Source organism: Bubalus kerabau, chromosome 9 (genome assembly GCF_029407905.1).
Source record: "Bubalus kerabau isolate K-KA32 ecotype Philippines breed swamp buffalo chromosome 9, PCC_UOA_SB_1v2, whole genome shotgun sequence".
Taxonomy (NCBI): Eukaryota; Metazoa; Chordata; class Mammalia; order Artiodactyla; family Bovidae; genus Bubalus; species Bubalus kerabau.
This window is the reverse complement of record NC_073632.1, coordinates 92,695,824-92,718,848: the sequence shown is the minus strand read 5'-3', so window position 1 is coordinate 92,718,848 and position 23,025 is coordinate 92,695,824. Positions and strand designations below refer to the sequence as shown.

Below are 23,025 nucleotides of genomic sequence, written 5' to 3'. Positions count from 1 at the left end.
TCAGAATTCTTAGACTGATTGAAAGATGAAAAGCAAAGGCTTCTATTAAATTACAGTAAAGCAAACTTTCAAGGGTAGTCCAGCAGCAGAGCACACATACCACTTGGAGACACAATCACTGGCTGAAGAAGTCTTTGCTCTCCTCCCGGGGGAAGGTTCAGCGCAATGACAAGCACTGTTCCCAGTGTAGTACCAACCCACAAACACGGGGAAGGGGCTGAATCTGTTTTTCGAGTAAAAGTTTCACAGAAATGAAGAGCAGAGATTGCTTCCCGGGATTCTTTATCAATGCTGGTTACACTTGAGCTCCGTGATCGGCTGAAGGAATTATCTTTTATGTCTGAAATGATTTCAAATGTTGTAAGATTACTCAAGTTATAAAATAATCATATTTTTAGTTTGGTAAGAGTGAGTGAAAGTCACTCAGTTGTGTCTGACTCTTTGCGACCCCATTGACCATATGGTACATGGAATTCTCTGGGTCAGAATACGTTCCAACCTAGGGATTGAACCCAAGTCTCCCGCATTACAGGTGGATTCTTTACCATCTGAACCGCCAGGGAAGTCCATTTAGTTTGTTTTAAATTTTATTAAATAGTTAATCTGCAAAAAGAGAAAAATCTAAAGCATATTTAATTTTAACTGAAAAGAAAAACAATGTACTTTTATGTTAACAATTTTGCCCATTGCTCATACATAAAACAAAGGGAAAAATCCACACCTGTGAGAACTGAGTTGGAGGCAGCTGGGGGCAGCCAGGGGGTTTTTGGATGCATGAACTCTACAGCTTCAGTGTAGCTCTCTGCTGATATCTTGGCTGCTTTTCCAACTTTAGTCATTACTACCTTTTCTCATGGAGAAGGAAATGGCAACCTGGAGAAGGAAATGGCAACCCACTCCAGTATTCTTGCCTGGAGAATCCCATGGACAGAGGAGTTTGGCAGGCTACAGTCCTTGGGGTCACAAGAGTTGGATACGACTTAGTGACTAAACCACCACCACCACCTTTTCTCATGTGCTGCCTCTTCCTTTGGTATAATATAGTTCACGATTAGGCAGTACTAGCAAAGTGGGTATTTTCAATTTCCTAGATTAAAAAAAAATGCATTTATAAGTACTCTGTTTCTACCTTCAAATTTACCATATGATGGACTTTTTTCTTCAAATCTGTCCATATGAAAGCCTTAATCCATAAAAATTTAGCTTTTATTTTTCTTAAATGCTATTTTAACTGGAATCTACATTCAACTCAGGCATTTTTCATTAACCTGGACAACCAGCACCTGGCTCATTCTTAACTCGATCCCAGGTATATTCAGGGTACTTATAAATTCTACTAATAAACCCTCTCTTGTCTACAGTTACCTTCTTCTCTGTGACCAATCTTAAGTTTGTTTCAAGCTCTGGCCTCTTTTCTCTTGGAATGCATTTCCAAATGCTTCATGAAATTTTTTCCTGTTATGGCTCACTATGCAAAATCAAAACACACCATTTCTCCAAGTCTCTAAATTCTTCTAATGGTACTATTTATATTGACAACAACCCCATTCTCCTCGGGAATAACATTTGACATGAGTCGCATTTTTGGTTCTTCCCTTTCACTTTAACTGTATGTCTCTGATGGGATGAAAAGTCCTGCATTATTCTAATATTTCTATCTTCTTCTTTCCATTACCGATCAAGTTCCACGACCCTATGTTCAGGCCTTTATCACCATTCATCTATAATTCCCACGAGACCGCCCCACCTTCACTCTGTCATTGTTCGATCACAACTCAAATTTTACAAAGTACACTTTTAATCCTATCACCTCTACCTTAAAAATCCACAGTGATTCCTTTTATAGTTTTACTCAGGTTTATAAAATTGTCCACAAAACATCTTCAGCCTACCATCCTGGCCCCTTCTGCCAGTGCTGCCTTGCTTCAGTTCACTGTGGGAAGTAAACCAAGCTATTCAGTGTTTTCCATACATACTTGGCACTTGCCTATGCTCTTCCTTCTGATTGCTATCCTTGCCTTTTCTCTACCTACCTAGATGGTGTTTATTCTCCATCTCAGGTACTGTCATCCTCATGAAGTTTATCCCGATTGCTAAAACCATCTATAGTTTTTCTCTTTTGAATCTTGAGAGCTTTTTATCTCCCCCATGGCACTAATAGCACATTTGTTCTGTACTTATTTCTGACTTGTCTTGGGCCTTGTTCTAACGTGACTGAAAATTTCCTGAGAACAAGGGCTTTCGACTCCCTGCAGAATTTAGCGTAGTGCCTTGCATATGAAAGTAGTAAACTGATACTTGCTGAAGACAGACCCATAGTTCAAAGTATCTAGAGCAACGTGTTTCTGTGACACCACTGGGAGATATTAAACTTTCCAGTAGCTTCTACTGTTCACATCTAATAAGTCATTCCTCAAATTGTATGTTTTCAATGCTATTGTGAAAGAAATGACTTCATAGTATTGTGAAAAATGAAAAACATGTTCAAGTCTTCTAAACTGTATTTCATGAATTAAAAAAGGTATTACTGAATCCTATGTACACCTCCACAAAAGCTTCTTATGGTCAAATTTAGATTCATAAGTTAAAAAAAAAATTCTCCCCCCAAATAATTATATACAACATAATTTTGATTATAGTTAGCCTCGAAAACAATAAAGCCACTAGTTATGACAGCAGCATGGATTATTTTTAACTATAGTTTCTAAAAATGCTCTTCTTTTGCCTGAGATTGTGCATCCTGTTACAGATTATGACACAGGACAAAAGAACTAGTTAATATAAATAAAACAGCCTTCAAAAGCGACAGCTCACTATTGGGTAAGTGTAATATGGCAGTGATGCCAAGTCTTAACTCTTCATATTTCCACAGTTATTACAGTAAATTAACAGAAACGCAAAATTTATTTTCTTTTGATTAAAATATTTGTTATTTTAATAAAACAGACACATACAAGGTGAACACACATACTGACCTATATTATCAGTTGGGACTTAGTGATATAAATGTAAATCAGTGATATAAGAAAACCTGATATTGTAAATTTCAATAAAAATTAAGCTGCATAAAAGCTTTTTACTGTTATCTATTAAGAATTACAATAGGTGATTCACAACACTCTATAATTCAAATGTTAATTCATAGGCCAACAAAACATTTTAATTTAATAGACTAATTTAATGATATAAAGTTTATAAACTACAACTGCATTTTTATTATATGACTTCTCTATAAAAATTAGGTTATCAAAGAAACTCCTATAGCTAGATCAATATGGGAAAATGAACTGAATCAGAATCAACTTTGAACTTACAGAACTAAGTTGCTTATCTTACGTGTGGAACTGTTTGAAAACAAGTTAGAATCTTAGCAGTTCGGGAACTGTAACCACCACCACACGGCAACACTGGGCCGTTTGCGCCTACTGATGATTCTTGTTTTCCCCCAGTGGCTCTCGGAAAGTGAAAAAGTCGCTCAGTCATCAGGCTCTTTGTGACCCCATGGACTATAGTCCATGAAATTCTCTAGGCCAGAATACTGGAGTGGGTAGCTCTCCAGGGGATCTACCCAACCCGGAGATCGAACCCAGGTCTCCCACATTGTGGGTGGACTCTTTACCAGCTGAACCACAAGGGAAGCCTCTGGCCAGTGTAAAATAATTACCAGTTAAGAATCTCTACCAAAAAATAGTTCAGTAGCATGATGACCTTAAAGGGAAATTATTTAGGCAATATAGGTATTGTTTCAATGCATGTATTAAATGAAGTTGCAATTAGCTTAGGGCATTGAAATACACAGGCACACAGTAAAAGATAAGCTGAATAAAGAAAGATAAATCAATAAAAGGAACACACACTTTGATTAAAATACTTAAATAGTACCTAAGTGTGAATATTCTTTTAAAATTGATATCATATTTTATTGATTTTAAAAAAGTACTCCTACATGTGTTTTCTCAGATTTGTAGATACTAAGTGACACAAAATCATAGTGTCACAAAACTTAAACTAATAGTATTTAATGTTACTGAAATTCTGGGACTCTCAGAGATTGAAGACAACTCTAGATACTCTTGTTGGGAGGAAAAATGCATAAGGTTAGCTTCAGATACACTTGTGTTCAAATTTTTGCATATTTCATTTTTATAGTGAAGGGAACTACCCTCTTCTCAAAACATGTTATACTACATTCTAGAACTTTTTCTGGGTTCCTTAACACCAGTGTTACTACAGGGATCAACCATACTATCTTTCCTATGTTCAGGAATGGAAACTCTTTCTGATGACAGTGGATGATATTATGCCTACTCATAATAACACATTTTCTATCACAACTGAGATAAGACCTAAAATCAGTAAGGTGAAATGGACCAATATCTAAGTCTCTATTATACATAAAAAGATAGTCAAGGAATCTAGAGAATTACAAGTGAGAAGATGAGGTGGGTGAGCAAATACAAAGAAGCAAATCTAGTTTCTAAGACAAACATAGGTGAAATCATCCATATGCAGTTACTCACATAAAAGCAGTAGAAATTTCTAAAAGAAATCTGCTTTATATGTACTATGCGAAATCTTCTTTAAATCTTTATTGAAACATCAATTTTCCCTATTCTGGAATATCAGGAAGCTGTTTTGGAGCTGGATATAAAGCAAAAGGAATATGCTAGATATATTCACTCTGCTTTCCTAATGGATAGGTTGTATATAAAGTACTACAGAGAAACAAGCATTTCCCAACTTATTATCATCAAAAAGTAATATTGATTCTTGACATGAGATTCACTGTAATACAGAAAACCAGTCATATATTTTGAAAATATTATTCTCATAAAAATAAGTTAATAAATCAGAGTGCTCAAGATGAGTTTTCAGATGGCTAATAGAAATTAATCTAAAAATCACATAAATTTTAATCTTACACTGAATTTTGTTTAGATATAAAGTATGAGAGGATTGAGTAAATAGATTATTTTGGTTTGCTTAAATTTATATTATAATTATCTTATAATATACAGATGGCATCCAAAGGCTATTATTCCTTAAACAGTCATTTTAAACTTAATTTTCAGTGAAAAGCTATTCTGTGGTCATTTTAAATTTCCTGATTTTTTGTCTTCCCATTAAAGAGATTTTAACTACTGCATATTTTCATTTATTTTACTTACCTAAGTCAGGCTTTAGATCAGTAGGCAAGCTTAACTTCCTTGACATTTTTGCTGAAAAATAAAATGCACTTTTAAAGTCCTGAAGAATATCTGATTCATTCTTATTTCTATCAATTGTTCTTCAAGATAGGAGTGAATGTTTTTATTACTAAATCTAGAGACTAATTAAAATACGATTAATAATGTTATGGTTGGAAAGTAAATCTTATTTTCAGCTTTTTAAAAAGTTTGTACTTACTTGATATAATATCTTTGAGTGCTTGAAGCTCTCACTTCAAGGAAGCCTTTTAAATTCTGTTAATTATTTCTTAGGCTCATAGGAAAGGGTTAGGCTTCTTTAAGAGAAGCAGTCATTTCTCAGAAAGAAGATGTTGCAGATAAGGACAACAGAGGCATAAGACTTAGTCTGGGTATGTGATATAATACAAACTTTCCAGCTCCTCATCTTCACAGCTATTGGGATCATTCTTTTTAAAGTTAGTATCTTGAATATAGGATGAACCTACGTCAAGCTGAAGTATTTGATTACATCACAAAAATATCTGGCTCATCCATTTCTTCATATATGTTAACATCTCTGTTTACATTTTAGTACAAAACAAAAACAAACAAACAAAAAAAACCCATGCTCAGTCTAGTGTATTTACAAAAGTGTAAACTACAGATATTTCTATTTTGGATTACAATATTTAAAAAGTCTATGTAAAAACCTTACTGGAATTCACTTTCCATCCTCAGTTATTGCCTAAATCTACGAAGTGCTTTAAAGTTAGGAGGTGTTTTACTACATCTATCATGTTAGTGGCAGTGCATGCGTAACAGAACAGTGCTTCCTAAGTGAAATTTTGAATACACATTTGCGTGTTAATACATGAATGTGTATATGGGGTTAAATTTTGGATGGTTAGGAGATATTTAAAAAACAGACCCTGCTAGTCCATAAGGGCGCCATGTAAACAAAGAGAAATCCAGTCATAGCACATAACTTCCACATCTAAAAAAATGACAAATTCATTGTTAGGGAAGAGGCATTAGGCTAAGTGAGAAGGGATAGGGGGAAATCAGGTTTTTATTTCTAAGATTCATTAATCTAATTAGCATCCTTTCAAAAAACCATAACAAAGTGTCAAATATACCAATCAGTCTTATCCCATTTTGACAGACTTAAAGCATAAAAAGTAACAGAAAACTGAAAAGCCAAATGAAATCTATCATGGTTGATCTCACATAAATGGCATCTGGTCCCATCACTGCATGGCAAATATATGGGGAAACAGTGGAAACAGTGACAGACTTTAGTTTTTTGGGCTCCAAAATCACTGCAGATGGTGACTGCAGCCATGAAATTAAAAGACACTTGCTCCTTGGAAGAAAAGCTATGACCAACCTAGATAGCATATTAAAAAGTAGAGACATTACTTTGCCAACAAAGGTCCACCTAGTCAAAGCTATGGTTTTTCCAGTGGTCATGTATGGATGTGAGAGTTGGACTATAAAGAAAGCTGAGCGCTGAAGAATTGATGCTTTTGAACTGTGGTGTTGGAGAAGACTCTTGAGAGTCCCTTGGACTGCAAGGAGATCCGACCAGTACATCCTAAAGGAAATCAGCCCTGAATATTCATTGGAAGGACTGATGCTGAAGCTGAAACTCCAATACTTTGGCCACCTGATGCAAAGAATTGACTCATTGAAAAGACCCTGATGCTGGGAAAGATTGATGGCGGGAGGAGAAGGGGATGACAGAGGATGAAATGGTTTGATGGCATCACCAATTCAATGGACATGAGTTTGAGTAAATTCCAGGAGTTGGTGATGGACAGGGAGGCCTGGTGTGCTGCAGTCCACGCGGCTGTAGAGTCGGACATGACTGAGCAACTAAACTGAAGTTCACCCAACTCAAAACATTTTCTAAAATGCAACATTTAACTTTCGAAAGAAGTTAGAAGCTTTTATTACATATCATAAGTACAATGTACACAGACTGATAAATAATATCTATATAGTAACTGAAGGAGAAAAACTAGCCTGGTACAGTCTAAAGATATCCTTTCACAATCAGATGTGTATGCCTCTTTAGACCTAACTACTCTGATTTGATTAAGTTATTCTATATCTTTAGGACCAGTGCTTATAAATATTGAATGTGCATATTCATCATCTGGGGAACTTGTTAAATCAGATTCTTGCACTTCTAACAGGCTCCCAGGAGATGCTGATGCTCCTGGTCTGTGGAGCATCAGGGTCCCTAGACTACAAGTAACTTCAAGATTAGGAAACAAGACTAATTCATCAAATCCATATGTAGATACAGTAAGTCCACAGCAAACAATTCTTGAATAAGCTTCAAAATCTTGTTTGTAAAACATGAAATGTCAAGTATGGTGGTGAGGACTGGATTTGGAATCAGACCAGATATTACCGTGTATCTAATTCAATGAATTACTAGGTGTGTGACCTTAGGCCAACCACTTTGCCTCTCTAAACCTCAAATTTCACCTGGAAAACAGAGATGGATAATAATGCCAATTTCATAGTTTTGAAGATTGTATAAGAAGACATAAGCAAAACATTAAGCGCAGTATCTGACACAGTATAGAGATGATAAACATTAGTTACTATTAATACTAAACAAGTGAAACAATTTTCATAAGCTGTAAAATGTTATACAGATGAGCCATTAATATATTTGTAAACAGCCAAATATTTCTTTAATTCTACAGTAATTCAACCCCAATTCTACCCCAATTAACTAAAAAAACAAAATGGAAAACAATTTTTAGGACATATAGAATGGCATGTACAACTATGAGCTCAACCTTTTTAAAGTTCATTTCAAAAAGTAAATTCAATATATATCTAATTGTAGAAAGAGAAACAATCTGAGTAACCTGTAAGATATTTTTATGAGGAAGGGGAGAGGGGAAGTGGTGGAGGGGGGCAAGATTTAATTCCTCAGCATTTCTTCTTGTATAATTTGCATTCATGTCTTCAGGATCCATAGCCCTTTCTTTTGTAGTCTCCATCTAAACTCATCTGATGAACTGATCATATCATTTCAGATACTGAATTTTTCCACAGTAGTATTTCAATTTTTTATAAAGTTTTAATTTTATCTGCTGATATTCTCCATCTGTTCACTCACTATGGCCATTTTCCTACTTTAGTATTTGAACATATTACAGCAGCTGCTTTAAAACTCTTGATTGCTAATTTCAACATCTAGGCCATCTTGTGGTCTGTTTCTACTGAATGATTTTTAAAATTCTTGATTATGGGTCATATTGGGTTGGCCAAAAAATTCGTTCGGATTTTCTCATAAGCACCTACAGAAACCTGAACTTTTTGGCCAACCCAATATTTCTTGTGATTTTGAATCTTTATTTCACATGCCTAGGACCTTTTGATTGAATGTGGACATAAGTTTTGACTGAATAGTGGACAATATGTTGAAGTTGAGTATGGATTATATCATCAACCTAAAAGGTATTGAGTTTTGGTCTGTCATGCAGTTAAATTCCTGGTGGATCCTTCTGATCACTCTTGGTTTTATTCTTTATTAGGGTGGGTCTATATCAGTTAGAACTTTGTTTTAGGGTACGGCTTTCACGCTAAGAAGTGATCCTTACTCTTAATAAGTGGCCTTTCTGGGATTTCAATAGAATGACTGAGGTGCTCAGCAAGGTTTCACTACATCTACTCCTAGCACCACATGACTTCTCATGTCACTGGGCAGCTCTCAGCCTCAGAGCAGGCGCCTGAGGTCTGGTGGTGGAGTCTTGACCAGCTCATATGTGGCCCAGGCCGAAGGCAGGGACCTACACTGAACCTATACACAAGACTTCTAGGAATGCCCCTTACCAGTTCCTTTCTCTCCGGTGCCCACCCTCACAAGTTCAAGTCACTTTAGCAGCCCAGAACTTCCATTTCTTCCTCCTTAGCTTAATGAGGCTACAATTCCACTTGGGTTCAAATCACTCTGCAGTGCAACAGGAAAGTACTCTCCAATCAGAGAGAGGTGGGGCAGAAAGCAGCTGCAGAGTTTATTCAGCACTTCCTGAAGATTATATTTTTACTTCTCAGGAGTCTCAGAAGCACTTGCCAACACAGTTATCTTGTCAGTTGATTTCATCACTCTGGAAAAGAAACTTCTGTCCATGCTTTGAAGTTATCCAGCTTCCAATGAGGTCTTCAAACTGAAAACATTATCATCTGAATGAGTTCCTGGAAGGCAAACTATCTGTTTTTCTCTTCTTCATTTGTGTATTCTTCAACTCTTGCCCCTGTAACCCCATACCTTTCTTGTTTTGAAATCCTTTGTCACTCAAAGCTATAAAATAGCTCTCACTTTCTATGCCTTTGTCCACAGTAGAAACAACGAAATGACAGTAAAGAAGTTTATTCAATTTGGAGAAAACTGCAGTCAGAGATATATCTCAGCAGGCTGCTAACCCGAGTCTCTGCTCTTTTTATAAATCTGAATGAGAATATCAAGCTGGCTGGCTGAATAAGCAGTAAAGAGCTGCATTTGCTTGGAAAGAATAATGAAGTTATCCTTGATCACAATAATCAAGTCTGCAATAGTGGTTTCAATACCAATGAAAGATGCGTGATGTTTAAGAAAAGCAGATCTTGAGGAAAGGGGACTGGCTAAACCATTATACTAGAGATGACAGCTCTGTCATGGTTGATGCTTTTTAGTTCTTTGCAAGGAAAAGTTTCTCTGTTACAGAGATTCCTACTGTTTCTCTGAATTTAAACAGATGCTTTGTAATTTTCCTTTAGCTTCTCTACCCACTGTGTTTCACATCTTATTTTTCTAAGGACGATTCCTTAAAGGAAAACAGAACTGCAACTTCTGCTTTTTAGAATGTGGCTTTTATATTAAACAATGTACCCACAATACAAGGTAAAATGACTTTTTCTTATCACACTATGAAGAAGATGCCAAAAAAGCAAATGGATTTTTATTATTGAGAAAGGTTCAATAGTTAGAATACAGTGGCAAGATAACTTTTCTCACCGGCAGAGATCCAATGCGACTCTTTTCAAGGATAATGTTAAAATGTATGCATATAAAATAAGAGCAACCAGAACTTAAAAAAGAAAAAGACTAAAAATCAGCTTGTAGGTTAGGCCAGGTGATCCCAGGGGGAAAGTGGGACCAAGAAGTAGAAACTCCTATCACACATTATTTTAATAGCTATTGGAACTAATAATATCAATTTCTACCTCCCATGCTAGAATATAAATTCTGTTAATTTGGGAGCATTTTGCAAAATACTGCATCCGTGTATATGTGTCTAGCTCTTAGTGTGCATGTTCATGAAACATGATAATGAAAGAAAATATAAATAAACAAAAGCTGTCATTGGAATTTTTAGAAAGAAGCTGAATTTCTTCACAAGTGAAATCAAATAAAGAGAAAAAGAAGACAAATTAAATATAAGCTTGTTAATCATAAAGACAACTTTTGGAAATACAAGATACTTATCCATTACCTAAAATGAAGGAGAAATTTTAAAGAGATACTAATACCTGCCTGGTAAAGACCTGGCTATTACAAGCTCTCTTAATTCTTGAACTCCTAGAGCTTTTGTCTTCAATATTTTTCCCATCTCTATGTACTTTTCACAAATTCATAAAATATAACATCTAGGATATCATCATAAAAGACATCTCATAGCATTTCCTAGAGAAAGCATTAAACAAACTTAACATAGTTACGTGCCACAGGCTGAACTGTTCCCCCAAACTGGTATGCCGAAGCCTTAAGCGTCACTTAGGGCTTCAGAATGTGACCTATGTGGAGACAGGACCTTTAAAGAGGTGATTAAGTTGAAATGAGGCCACTAAGTGGGTAGACCAATCCAATCTGGTTGGCACATGTAGGGAGAAATCCGGACACACAGACACACCAGGGGTGCATGTGCCTAGAAGACAGACTATGTGAAAACACAGCAAGAAAGCAGTCAAGGACAGAGAAAACAAAAACACACAAAAAACAAAAACTTGTCACTCCCTTGATCTTGGAATTCTAGCCTCCAGAACCATTCTAGAGAAAGTAAATTTCTATTGTTTAAGCCACTCAGTTTGTGGTATTTTCCTATGGCAACTCTACAAAATAAATATAATAAGTAATGACATAAAATAGATCGCCACATTAATATTAATAGTTCTGGTCAAACAATAGTTGACAAAAAATATTTCAATAATGTAACTTTAGTTTGGACTAATTTTTTTTATGTTAGGAAGCAAACAGCAAGTTATTTCTAGAAAGATCACTGTATAGCCTTTGAATGTTAGAAAAAGATGATTCTATAGAGACGCATATACAGTAAGTACTGGTATATAAGACACAGACTTTGCTGAGCAGATTTTATTATGCGATTTGACAGAAAATACAGTCAGAAACAGAATTAGAGTTTGAACATATGATATGCCCAAATCCTCAGACTTCAGTGATCCTGAAAAAGAAAAAGAAATTCATTTAGAGGAACTCTGATTTATACAGTGGTTTTAAAGTACCTGTCTGTGAAATTTAGTTCTTGGCCAAGTAAGGGTAGTATTAATATTACATAATAATCTTTTTTCCAAGTAGAAAATATTCAAGTTACCTGTAAAAGGGGTTTTATTGAACACTTGACTCATCTTCTCTTTCAAGACAAGCTTCTGTTCTTTCAATGGCCATATTGAGGATTAAATATAAAGATGAACTTCTATAGATGTAGCAGCCGCATTTTGGGATGAATATTGGGGGATATAAACTAGAAATATCAGTACTACTTTGTTTTATAATAAATTAGAATAATTTTAAAACTTAAAATTCTTAGAACAAAATAAAAAATCAAATTAAAATTGTAAACAAAAAACAAACCTTAATTACATACATATCTTTCCAAATTCATATAGAAAATTCCAAACAAACCTCTGAGAAATTGTTTTTCAAATTGCAAACATAAATGAATTGGGAAGAGAGCACAAGAAGAGGCCACACATTATGAAAGCAGAGACATGCTGTAGTATAGGATCAAGAAACTGGGATTCTGACCTTGACTAAGTCATTAACATGTGCTATTACTTTGGATATGCATTTGACTTCTTTGAGGCTCAAATTCTTTTCTTGAAAACTAAAAGGGCTGAGTTGCTTTAAAATGTAGGATTTAATGAGTCAGTGATTTAAAATATGATTCAGAACAGATTTAAGTCTGTTAGAACACTTACATATAAAAAAGGAGTAACTGGGACACATGTGGTGGCAGAGTGGTAAAGAATCCATCTGCCAGTGCAGGGGATGCAAGAGACGTGGGTTCGATCCTGGGTTGGGAAGATCCCCTGGAGGTGGAAATGGCCACCCACTCCAGGGTTCTTGCCTGGAGAATCCCATGCATAGAGGAGGAGCCCGGGGGCTACAGTCCATGGGGTTGCAAGGAGTGACATGACTGAGCAACTGAGCATGTACACACGTATAGGAGAACTCATGAAAACAGCACCTGGGCATTATTTTCATTTAAATTGACTTCAAAACTTACTTCAGTTTTTGCTAAGCAAGAAAACCAATCATTCCCAAAGTAACAGCTAATTCAGAAATTTGAGAAATTAAAAAGGGCTCTGCAGGTATTATCTTTCTTATAATTAACAAATACCATATGACAAACGCCTAGTGTAATATGTAGAACTTAGAGGTGCTCATTACATAAAGCTATTACTCCTGCTTGTTTTGGCACTGCACTAATTAAGTGACCTTATTTCCTGACTCTTTATTCTTTATTCTCCAATATTACTTCCTCCTTACACTTTCATTCCTTCTATATGGATATTAGTAATAAAATGGGACATTGGCAGGATAAGAGACTACAGAATACAGCTAGGTATCTACTTTCTGAATAAAGTACTCATAATGAGAGAGAATAATCTTTAGAGAAGTTTAATCAAAATCTACCAAAGAATGCTAACATCTGGACCATATTTTATTCACAAGTACATCATGAAAAATTTAATACTTTTAACAAACATACATATTTTAGGACTATTTTTATATAAACTTAGAATAACAAAAAGCTTTATATATTTCTGAAATTTTATAAAATATAAATAATGGATAAAAAATTGATAACCAATCTTATTTTCAAAATGATTTACTGAAATTGCTAACTATGGGAAAGTTATTGATTTTCAAAATTCTGGCCATTAAGATTTTTAGTAACAAAAATTAATCATAAAGTATGAACAGGCAAAACAAATCCCTATATGCATAGGGATGCTAGAGTTGCATTATACAGTACACTCTGCTATATTTTTACTGTTAATTCACAAAACTACAGTTATGTCTTTTTAGGCTGTATTCTTCTGCATGAACAATGACCACACTGTCAGTGTCATTTACCTGAGCTAACTGTCAGTTAGGAAACATGAAGCCAGGCTTCAGATGGACAGGTCAGGGAACTCGACTGTTGACTCTTGTTACTTTCACTTGAGTCTGCTCTTTGAGAAAGGTAGACTTCCAGGCACTGTATATTATAGTTGGGTGATGGGTACCATGATGGCACCCATGAGCTGGAGCTTAGACAGAGTTTGATATGAGCCATCTTTTTACTTTTCTAGGTTACCATGTAGATAGAACAGAGTCATAACCAGATGATCTAGTTATAAGTCATACGACAGATTTGTCTTTGAATCCTTACAGGCTTCAGTAAATTTTATTAAGAGGTAATACAGTACAGTGTGGAAGAGGACAAACAGTGGAGTTGGACGAGCTCAGTGTAAATCGTGGCTCTGACACGTGCTAGCTGTGTAACCAACAGATACTCTTTATACCCTTTGACCGTGCTCTCATAGGGAAAACAGGGAAATAACAATGAGTAGCTAACTGAGGTTACTGAGTGGATTAAATAAGAAAATGAAGAAGAAATGGAGAAGTACGTTTTTCCTTCTATATCACCTGGGATATATGTTGGAAATATAAAAATATCAGTTACAAAGTAAGTCACAGGGATGTAAGGTATAGCAAAGGGAACATAGTCACAAATACTGTAATAACTCTGTATGGTGGGTAATTATAAAAATGTTGAATCTTGTATTCAACATTGTATATATAAAACTAATCTAATAGTTTAAGTCAATTATATGTCAATAGAAAATACTAAAAGATTCCAACTGAAAACAAATACAGACATATAAACCATGGCTGCAACTGTGGTCTCTGGAAGTGAAAAACTAACATAAGTTTGAAAAGTTGAAGAAAGTTAACATGTCTCCCCAAAAACATAGCTATAGAAACCAGCATGACAAAAAAACTTTTTGATAACATTCTTGCTTTTTTTTTTTATGCTACCAAAGAACTATCCTTCCAATAATATTCTCAATTCTAAGAAATTAATTGAAGTCTTTCAAATAATCACATTCAGATAGATATTCAATGTTATACATTCATTACACAGAAAAAAAATGAAAATTAAGTCAATATATTTAACAAAGCAATATAACCCTAGGATCAAAAATCAAACAGATAAATTATTCAAAAATTTTAATTATATACAAAGTAACTTTCACACAAGGCAAAATTCTTAAGTAATTAAACTCTGCAAGTTCTTTGATAAATTGTACATACAAAGTCCCTTCAAATTTTTCAAATTATATGAAAGTACAAGAACCTCTAAAGTACTATTAAGATAGTATATACTAAAAAGGAAATTTGTTGAAAAAGAATTATGCAACAGTGCTCGTAGCTAACGAAAGTGATTGAAATATTACCAGATGATTCACACTAAGGTACCACAAATACAAAGAAGTGAACAATTGATTCTCCATAAATGAAGAGCCCTTTGCCCAAGAATAAATCACCTTATTCAAAAAATGACCAGAGGTGCTAAAAGTAAGCCAATGTTAATATGACTAAACAGGGTTCAATTTACAACATACAGACAATATGGTGCTATTTCTGAGTTTTTGAAATTTAATTTTACTACATATTAAGCTTTGAGTTGAAAAAAAGTAAATCTATCCCAGCTACCTAGAAATTCATCTAATTTAAGACAATTCAATGAATATATGGAGGGAGTTTGGGGGGAAATAAATAATAATAAAATAAAAAATTTGGACTTAAATCAAAGATTAAATGTATTCTCTTTTAGTAAAATGGTGTTTCTCTGGCTTTTAAAAATCTTCAGACAAAATTCAAACTTTTATGACTAAAAAATCCTATTTGGATTATATCCCTAAATTTAACTATGACTTTTATCCCCCAACTTGAAATTTTGAAAATCTTGGACTGAGTAATTAATTTCAAAGTACCACTCATTTTTACTTGGGGGGCAAGAGTCCTAGAAAAATTCCTGTTTAACTCAAGGGTAGTACAGATTATAGCCTAAAAGTCAATCTTTCAAAGAACCATTTCCTTGAAATCTGGAGTCTTAATAATGTGAGAAGGATAGAGTAAAGGCAGGTAAAATGCATAAAAAAAATTCAAAACCTTGGAGTAAAAAATTGTACTACTTTTGTCATAAATTGAACCCTGCTTTATTTTAAAATAAGCAAAAATAAAAATTAATAGAGCAATTCACACGGTTAAGTCAGAGGAAGAACTGCAACCCCAATTTAACTGATTTTTAATAATTACTGTCCCAATGAGTTTAGAAGAAACACAGCCCAACAGATTATCATTTAGCATAGGAAAAAAAAATTAATATATACAAAATGCAATGCATTAGATAATTTTCTGATGCTGCATTAGCATTGCATATAGCAAGGATTAGAAACAAAATAGAAATGTCTATTTCCTACCTATATCACTGGCTACCATCTTGGAAAACTTTCTGCTTTTGATCTTCACTGAAAATAATATTTTGATATAAAATGTCAAAATCTATTCAAAGTAAACTAAATGAATTAAATGTAATTAAAAGAAAATACTTTAAAGATACTATACCCTTTTCTATAAAATTATTCATTTTTTGTTCATCATCTGAATTGTGGGGTGATGGAGAACCTACACAAATGAAGACAATGGAAGGAACAGGCATAGAGTCAGTCACAAACACTGAGTTGTCACAGGGGAAAGTACAAACAAAGTAATCTGGTAACCCCTAGGATAAGTTCCCACACTACTGGCACAAGAAAATATCGTGTATATAGTTAATAAAAATTCATATAATATTACAGTAGCAATAGCAATCAGTAATACATTATCTTTCATGGCAGACCACTCTCTAGTATATGTATTAACTCTAACGTATAATAATTTTTCCATAAGATACAAGTATTTGGCAAAGTCTTCGTATATATTGTTAGGTTAGAGAATAGATAAATAAAATATAAGAAGCTAACTGTTTGTGAAAGAAAATGTAAAAATTCTTGATATTAGTTAACTGAATAAGGTTTATGTAGTGGCACACAGAATGGGTGAGTTTAACTCAGATGACCATTATATCTACTAGTGCGGGCAGGACTCCCTCAGAAGAAATGGAGTAGCCATCATGGTCAACAAAAGAGTCCGAAATGCAGTACTTGGATGCAATCTCAAAAATGACAGAATGATCTCTGTTCGTTTCCAAGGCAAACCATTCAATATCACAGTAATCCAAGTCTATGCCCCAACGAGAAACACTGAAGAAGCTGAAGTTGAACGGTTCTATGAAGACCTACAAGACCTTTTAGAACTAACACCCAAAAAAGATGTCCTTTTCATTATAGGGGACTGCAATGCAAAAGTAGGAAGTCAAGAAACACCTGGAGTAACAGGCAAATTTGGCCTTGGAATACGGAATGAAGCAGGGCAAAGACTAATACAGTTTTGCCAAGAAAATGCACTGGTCATAACAAACACCCTCTTCCAACAACACAAGAGAAGACTCTATACATGGACATCACCAGATGCTCAACACCGAAATCAGATTGATTATACTCTTTGTAGCCAAAGATGGAGAAGCTCTACACAGTCAGCAACAACAAGACCAGGAGCTGACTGTGGAGTTCAGATCATGAACTCCTTATTGCCAAATTCAGACTGAAATTGAAGAAAGTAGGGAAAACCACTAGACCATTCAGGTATGACCTAAATCAAATCCCTTATGATTATACAGTGGAAGTGAGAAATAGATTTAAGGGCCTAGATCTGATAGACAGAGTGCCTGATGAACTATGGAATGAGGTTCGTGACATTGTACAGGAGACAGGGATGAAGACCATCCCCATGGAAAAGAAATGCAAAAAAGCAAAATGGCTCTTTGGGGAGGCCTTACAAATAGCGGTGAAAAGAAGAGAAGCGAAAAGCAAAGGAGAAAAGGAAAGATATAAGCATTTGAATGCAGAGTTCCAAAGAATAGCAAGAAGAGATAAGAAAGCCTTCTTCAGCGATCAATGCAAAGAAACAGAGGAAAACAACAGAATGGGAAAGACTAGGGATCTCTTCAAGAAAATCAGAGATACCAAGGGAACATTTCGTGCAAAGATCGGCTCGATAAAGGACAGAAATGGTATGGACCTAACAGAGGCAGAAGATATTAAGAAGAAATGGCAAGAATACACAGAAGAACTGTACAAAAAAGATCTTCACGACCCAGATAATCACGATGGTGTGATCACTGACCTACAGCCCGACATCCTGGAATGTGAAGTCAAGGGGGCCTTAGCATCACTACGAACAAAGCTAGTGGAGGTGATGGAATTCCAGTTGAGCTCTTTCAAATCCTGAAAGATGATGCTGTGAAAGTGCTGCACTCAATATGCCAGCAAATTTGGAAAACTCAGCAGTGGCCACAGGACTGGAAAAGGTCAGTTTTCATTCCAATCCCAAAGAAAGCAATGCCAAAGAATGCTCAAACTACCGCACAATTGCACTCATCTCACACGCTAGTAAAGTCATGCTCAAAATTCTCCAAGCCAGGCTTCAGCAATATGCGAACCGTGAACTTCCTGATGTTCAACCTGGTTTTAGAAAAGGGAGAGGAACCAGAGATCAAATTTCCAACATCTGCTGGGTCATGGAAAAAGCAAGAGAGTTCCAGAAAAACATCTATTTCTGCTTTATTGACTATGCCAAAGCCTTTGACTGTGTGGATCACAATAAACTGTGGAAAATTCTTCAAGAGATGGGAATACCAGACCACCTGATCTGCCTCTTGAGAAACCTGTATGCAGGTCAGGAAGCAACAGTTAGAACTGGACATGGAACAACAGACTGTTTGCAAATAGGAAAAGGAGTCCGTCAAGGCTGTATATTGTCACCCTGCTTATTTAACTTATATGCAGAGTACATCATTAGAAACGCTGGACTGGAAGAAACACAAGCTGGAGTCAAGAGTGCCGGGAAAAATATCAATAACCTCAGATATGCAGATGACACCACCCTTATGGCAGAAAGTGAAGAGGAACTAAAAAGCCTCTTGATGAAAGTGAAAGAGGAGAGTGAAAAAGTTGGCTCAAAGCTCAACATTCAGAAAACGAAGATCATGGCATCCGGTCCCACCACTTCATGGGAAATAGATGGGGAAACAGTGGAAACAGTGTCAGACTTTATTTTTGGGGGCTCCAAATTCACTGCAGATGGTGATTGCAGCCATGAAATTAAAAGATGCTTACTCCTTGGAAGCAAAGTTATGACCAACCTAGATAGCATACTGAAAAGTAGAGACATTACTTTGCCAACAAAGGTCCGTCTAGTCAAGGCTATGGTTTTTCCTGTGGTCATGTATGGATGTGAGAGTTGTACTGTGAAGAAGGCTGAGCGCCGAAGAATTGATGGTTTTGAACTGTGGTGTTGGAGAAGACTCTTGAGAGTCCCTTGGACTGCAAAGAGATCCAACCAGTCCATTCTGAAGGAGATCAGCCCTGAGATTTCTTTGGAAGGAATGATGCTAAAGCTGAAACTCCAGTACTTTGGCCACCTCATGGGAAGAGTTGACTCATTGGAAAAGACTCTGATGCTGGGAGGGATTGGGGGCAGAAGGAGAAGGGGACGACAGAGGATGAGATGGCTGGATGGCATCACTGACTTGATGGATGTGAGTCTGGGTGAACTCTGGGAGTTGGTGATGGACAGGGAGGCCTGGCGTGCTGCAATTCATGGGGTCGCAAAGAGTCGGACATGACTGAGCGACTGAACTGAACTGAGTGGCACATAGAATCCTGTACAAGTACTATCCTGATAAGGTTAATTTTAGAGTTAGCTTTCTAGATACAAACTTTAAAATTTTATATAAACTGTACTATTACCATACATGTCTTTAAAATACTGAAGATAATACTTACAATTTTAGGTATGTTCAAATATTTACTTTAATGAGGTATGAAATATTTTATTTCGAGTGTGACTTTCAATAAGCTTATCTAATATTTTTATAATTGAGATTTTATTTGTCCTTTTTTTTTAAAAAGATGTTTCTAAATTTTCATTGTATTTCTTTAACTTCTAACACAAATCTTTTTTTATAAAGGAAATTCTAAGCAGTATTCTAGTTGACTATGAGAGTCAAACTATCTATTCTTTATAACACATTTCATATGATAGCCATTAAAATGTTCAAAATCTCTCCAGCTTATAAATCACTTCCCCTCCTTTGAATTCCTGTAAAAGTTTACCTGTTATTTTTCTTATGATGTTAATCACTTAACACCTTATATTTTGAGTTTCAATACACTTGACCTTTCCCACTGAACTGAAGTGAGAAGCTGGGACCCTTATCTGATTGATCGTTTCATCCCTTCAGGACTCAGTGGAGTTTTCTGCATGTAGGAATCTCTAAGTAAACATTTGCTGCACGAATAAAGCTTTTCTGCTAGAAGTGAATGTCTAGAATATAACTGGAAGTAAATAAAGTGGTTTTTCTGTGCTGATTTCTTTTTTCTCCCAATGAAAGTACTGAGCCTTAATAAAGAAGGTCAAAATTTGACCTTTCCCCATAAAAATCACTTTCTTTTTTTGGACAGGTGGAAAATATCCTTGAAGTCTCTTCTCAGAACAAGTAAAACCTGTCAGCATTGGCAGGAGCCAATTACTTCTAAAATAGTCTCATAAAAATTGCTCTTATAAAACTACCTTATTTTTGCTAAATAGCATTTATAGAGCCTTATAAATGCTATATCCAAAAATATCACACAGGAAACACTGAGCTCAGCAACATTTTCAGGAATACAAATAAGTACCGTCCTTTCTCATATAAATATAATTCAGTTATATTTATATATTATAGTTATATTCTCATAACTATAATATAGTTATGAGAAGATGTTATATATAATATAGTTATGAGAAGATGTTATATATAATATAAAATACTATTCATCTCTGACACTATATAACCACATGAATGTACAAAAATTAATACTTATTTTATTCTAAATATTTTATATCAGAGTAATACCAAGATAGCATATCTAAACATGAATATAAAATTATAAAAATGTTCAGTAACTCCAACATAAAAATAGGCAACATAAGCCATAAACATAAGTAAAATAAGACCTTCTTCCCCCTAACTGAAAATGCCTACTACTAGTTGTCATAACTTCCATGATAGCTTATGAAAAAGTTCCAAAAATGTTTTTAGCATTTCCTACTTGAATATATTTTACAAATGACTATGATTAAACAAGCACAGAAAATACAGATAGCTTAAAAATTGTTTTTCTCTAGGGTACATGGAAATTCCTGAGGTCACCATCTCATGATATGTGGCCCTGTGTTTTCTTCAATTTGAAATGTATATATACAAATACATACATACATATACACAAATACACATAAATTTTGGATACAGTACTAAAAATATCCCAACATTACTAAAGTGCTCAGTGAAACAATCTGAGTTCTCTGAAATAAAGATCAAACAGAGATGGCAGAAATAATTTTCTATGTTAATTCAGGATGGCAAAAATTTTCTATTTCAGAGTTATTGTTGGTTTATTTAAAAATAAACAGAAAGGGAAAACGATACTTGTAATTTGGATTTTCTCAGGATGATTTTTGAATAGAGATTTGATATTCGTTGGCTAAATTATTCAGATCACAAATTTTGGTTATGGGGTTTAAACGTTTTTCAAAAAGTTCCTCCTCACTTATATGTATTATTTCAAATGAACACATTAGTTGTGATAAAGGGCACATGACTACCTTTCATTTTCTATAATAGAGGCACTCTTCTTAGTATTTATGATTCAGTTGAACTTCCAACTCACTATTTATGCATTTCTTCTTCTTTCATAAACACAAACATTGTTTTCTAGTAACTATTTCCAGAGGTTTATTCTGATTTCTATGATAGTTCTTAGTATTCATGCATGACTAACATCTATCTCCTGGTATATAAAACATGCTTTAGGTACAATTATTGCCTACTAGTTTGGTTTGCTTTTGTAAAAGCGGTCTTTCCTGGTATGCATGAATGGATACAAGTCTTCAAAAACTCTTCAGAGCATAATCAAAGACTAAACTAAATAAGAGTTTGTGTCTAAAGATGAGAATCTGTGATTTATCAATAATTTCTGTGGTCACAATTTTTACTTTGCATTTCAAACACCTGAAAAATGCCTGGTGTCATATAAATGTCTGCATGTTACAACTATAACATCTTTTCCTCTGAACCAAAGAGCACAGAATATTTGAAAATGCTGAATGATGTTTGAGTTGCTCTGGTACAAAAGAGAGAATCTGGATTTTTACCACAACACACTTTTTATATTTATTTACTTATATTTAAGTATACTTACATATAATTTCTCTTCTAACAACACAAGAGAATACTCTACACATGGACATCACCAGATGGTCAACACCAAAATCAGATTGATTATATTCTTTGCAGCCAAAGATGGAGAAGCTCTATACAGTCAGCAAAAACAAGACTGGGAGCTGACTGTGGCTCAGATCACGAACTCCTTATTGCCAAATTCAGACTTAAATTGAAGAAAGTAGGGAAAACCACTAGACCATTCAGGTATGACCTAAATCAAATCCTTTATGATTATACAGTGGAAGTGAGAAATAGATTTAAGGGACTAGATCTGATAGACAAGAGTACCTGATGAACTATAGACGGAGGTTTGTGACATTGTACAGGACACAAGGATCAAGACCATCCCCATGGAAAAGAAATGCAAAAAAGCAATATGGCTGTCTGAGGGAGCCTTACAAATAGCTGTGAAAAGAAGAGAAGTTGAAAAGCAAAGGAGAAAAGGAAAGATATAAGCATCTGAATGCAGAGTTCCAAAGAATAGCAAGAAGAGATAAGAAAGCCTTCCTCAGCGATCAATGCAAAGAAATAGAAGAAAAAAACAGAACGGGAAGGACTAGAGATCTCTTCAAGAAAATTAGAGATACCAAGGGAACATTTCATGCAAAGATCGGCTCGATAAAGGACAGAAATGGTATGGACCTAACAGAGGCAGAAGATATTAAGAAGAAGTGGCAAGAATACACAGAAGAACTGTACAAAAAAGATCTTCATGACCAAGATAATCACGATGGTGTGATCACTCACCTAGAGCCAGACATCCTGGAATGTGAAGTCAAGGGGGCCTTAGAAAGCATCACTACGAACAAAGCTAGTGGAGGTGATGGAATTCCAGTTGAGCTATTTCAAATCCTGAAAGATGATGCTGTGAAAGTGCTGCACTCAATATGCCAGCAAATTTGGAAACTCAGCAGTGGCCACAGGACTGGAAAAGGTCAGTTTTCATTCCAATCTCAAAGAAAGGCAATGCTGAAGAAAGCTCAAACTAAACTAAGATCATGGCATCTGGTCTCATTACTTCATGGGAAATAGATGGGGAAACAGTGGAAACAGTGTCAGACTTTGTTTTTTTGGGCTCCAAAATCACTGCAGATGGTGACTGCAGCCATGAAATTAAAAGATGCTTACTCCTT

General features: G+C 35.2%; 1 protein-coding gene across 5 annotated transcripts in view; it reads right to left on the bottom strand.

Annotated features, from left to right (window-relative positions):
- Positions 1 to 23,025, bottom strand: part of STXBP5 (syntaxin binding protein 5) — a 157,331-nt gene that overhangs the window by 18,184 nt on the left and 116,122 nt on the right. For 2 of the 5 annotated variants that reach the window (XM_055535890.1, XM_055535892.1), the window contains exons 20-23: positions 16,093 to 16,152; positions 15,948 to 15,995; positions 5,169 to 5,219; positions 101 to 340 (exon numbers count right to left, since the gene is read on the bottom strand). In XM_055535890.1, the coding sequence (XP_055391865.1) occupies positions 101 to 340; positions 5,169 to 5,219; positions 15,948 to 15,995; positions 16,093 to 16,152 (399 nt within the window). The remainder of the gene's footprint in view (positions 1 to 100; positions 341 to 5,168; positions 5,220 to 15,947; positions 15,996 to 16,092; positions 16,153 to 23,025) is intronic. The other 3 variants (XM_055535893.1, XM_055535894.1, XM_055535895.1) reach the window with 2 other exon arrangements.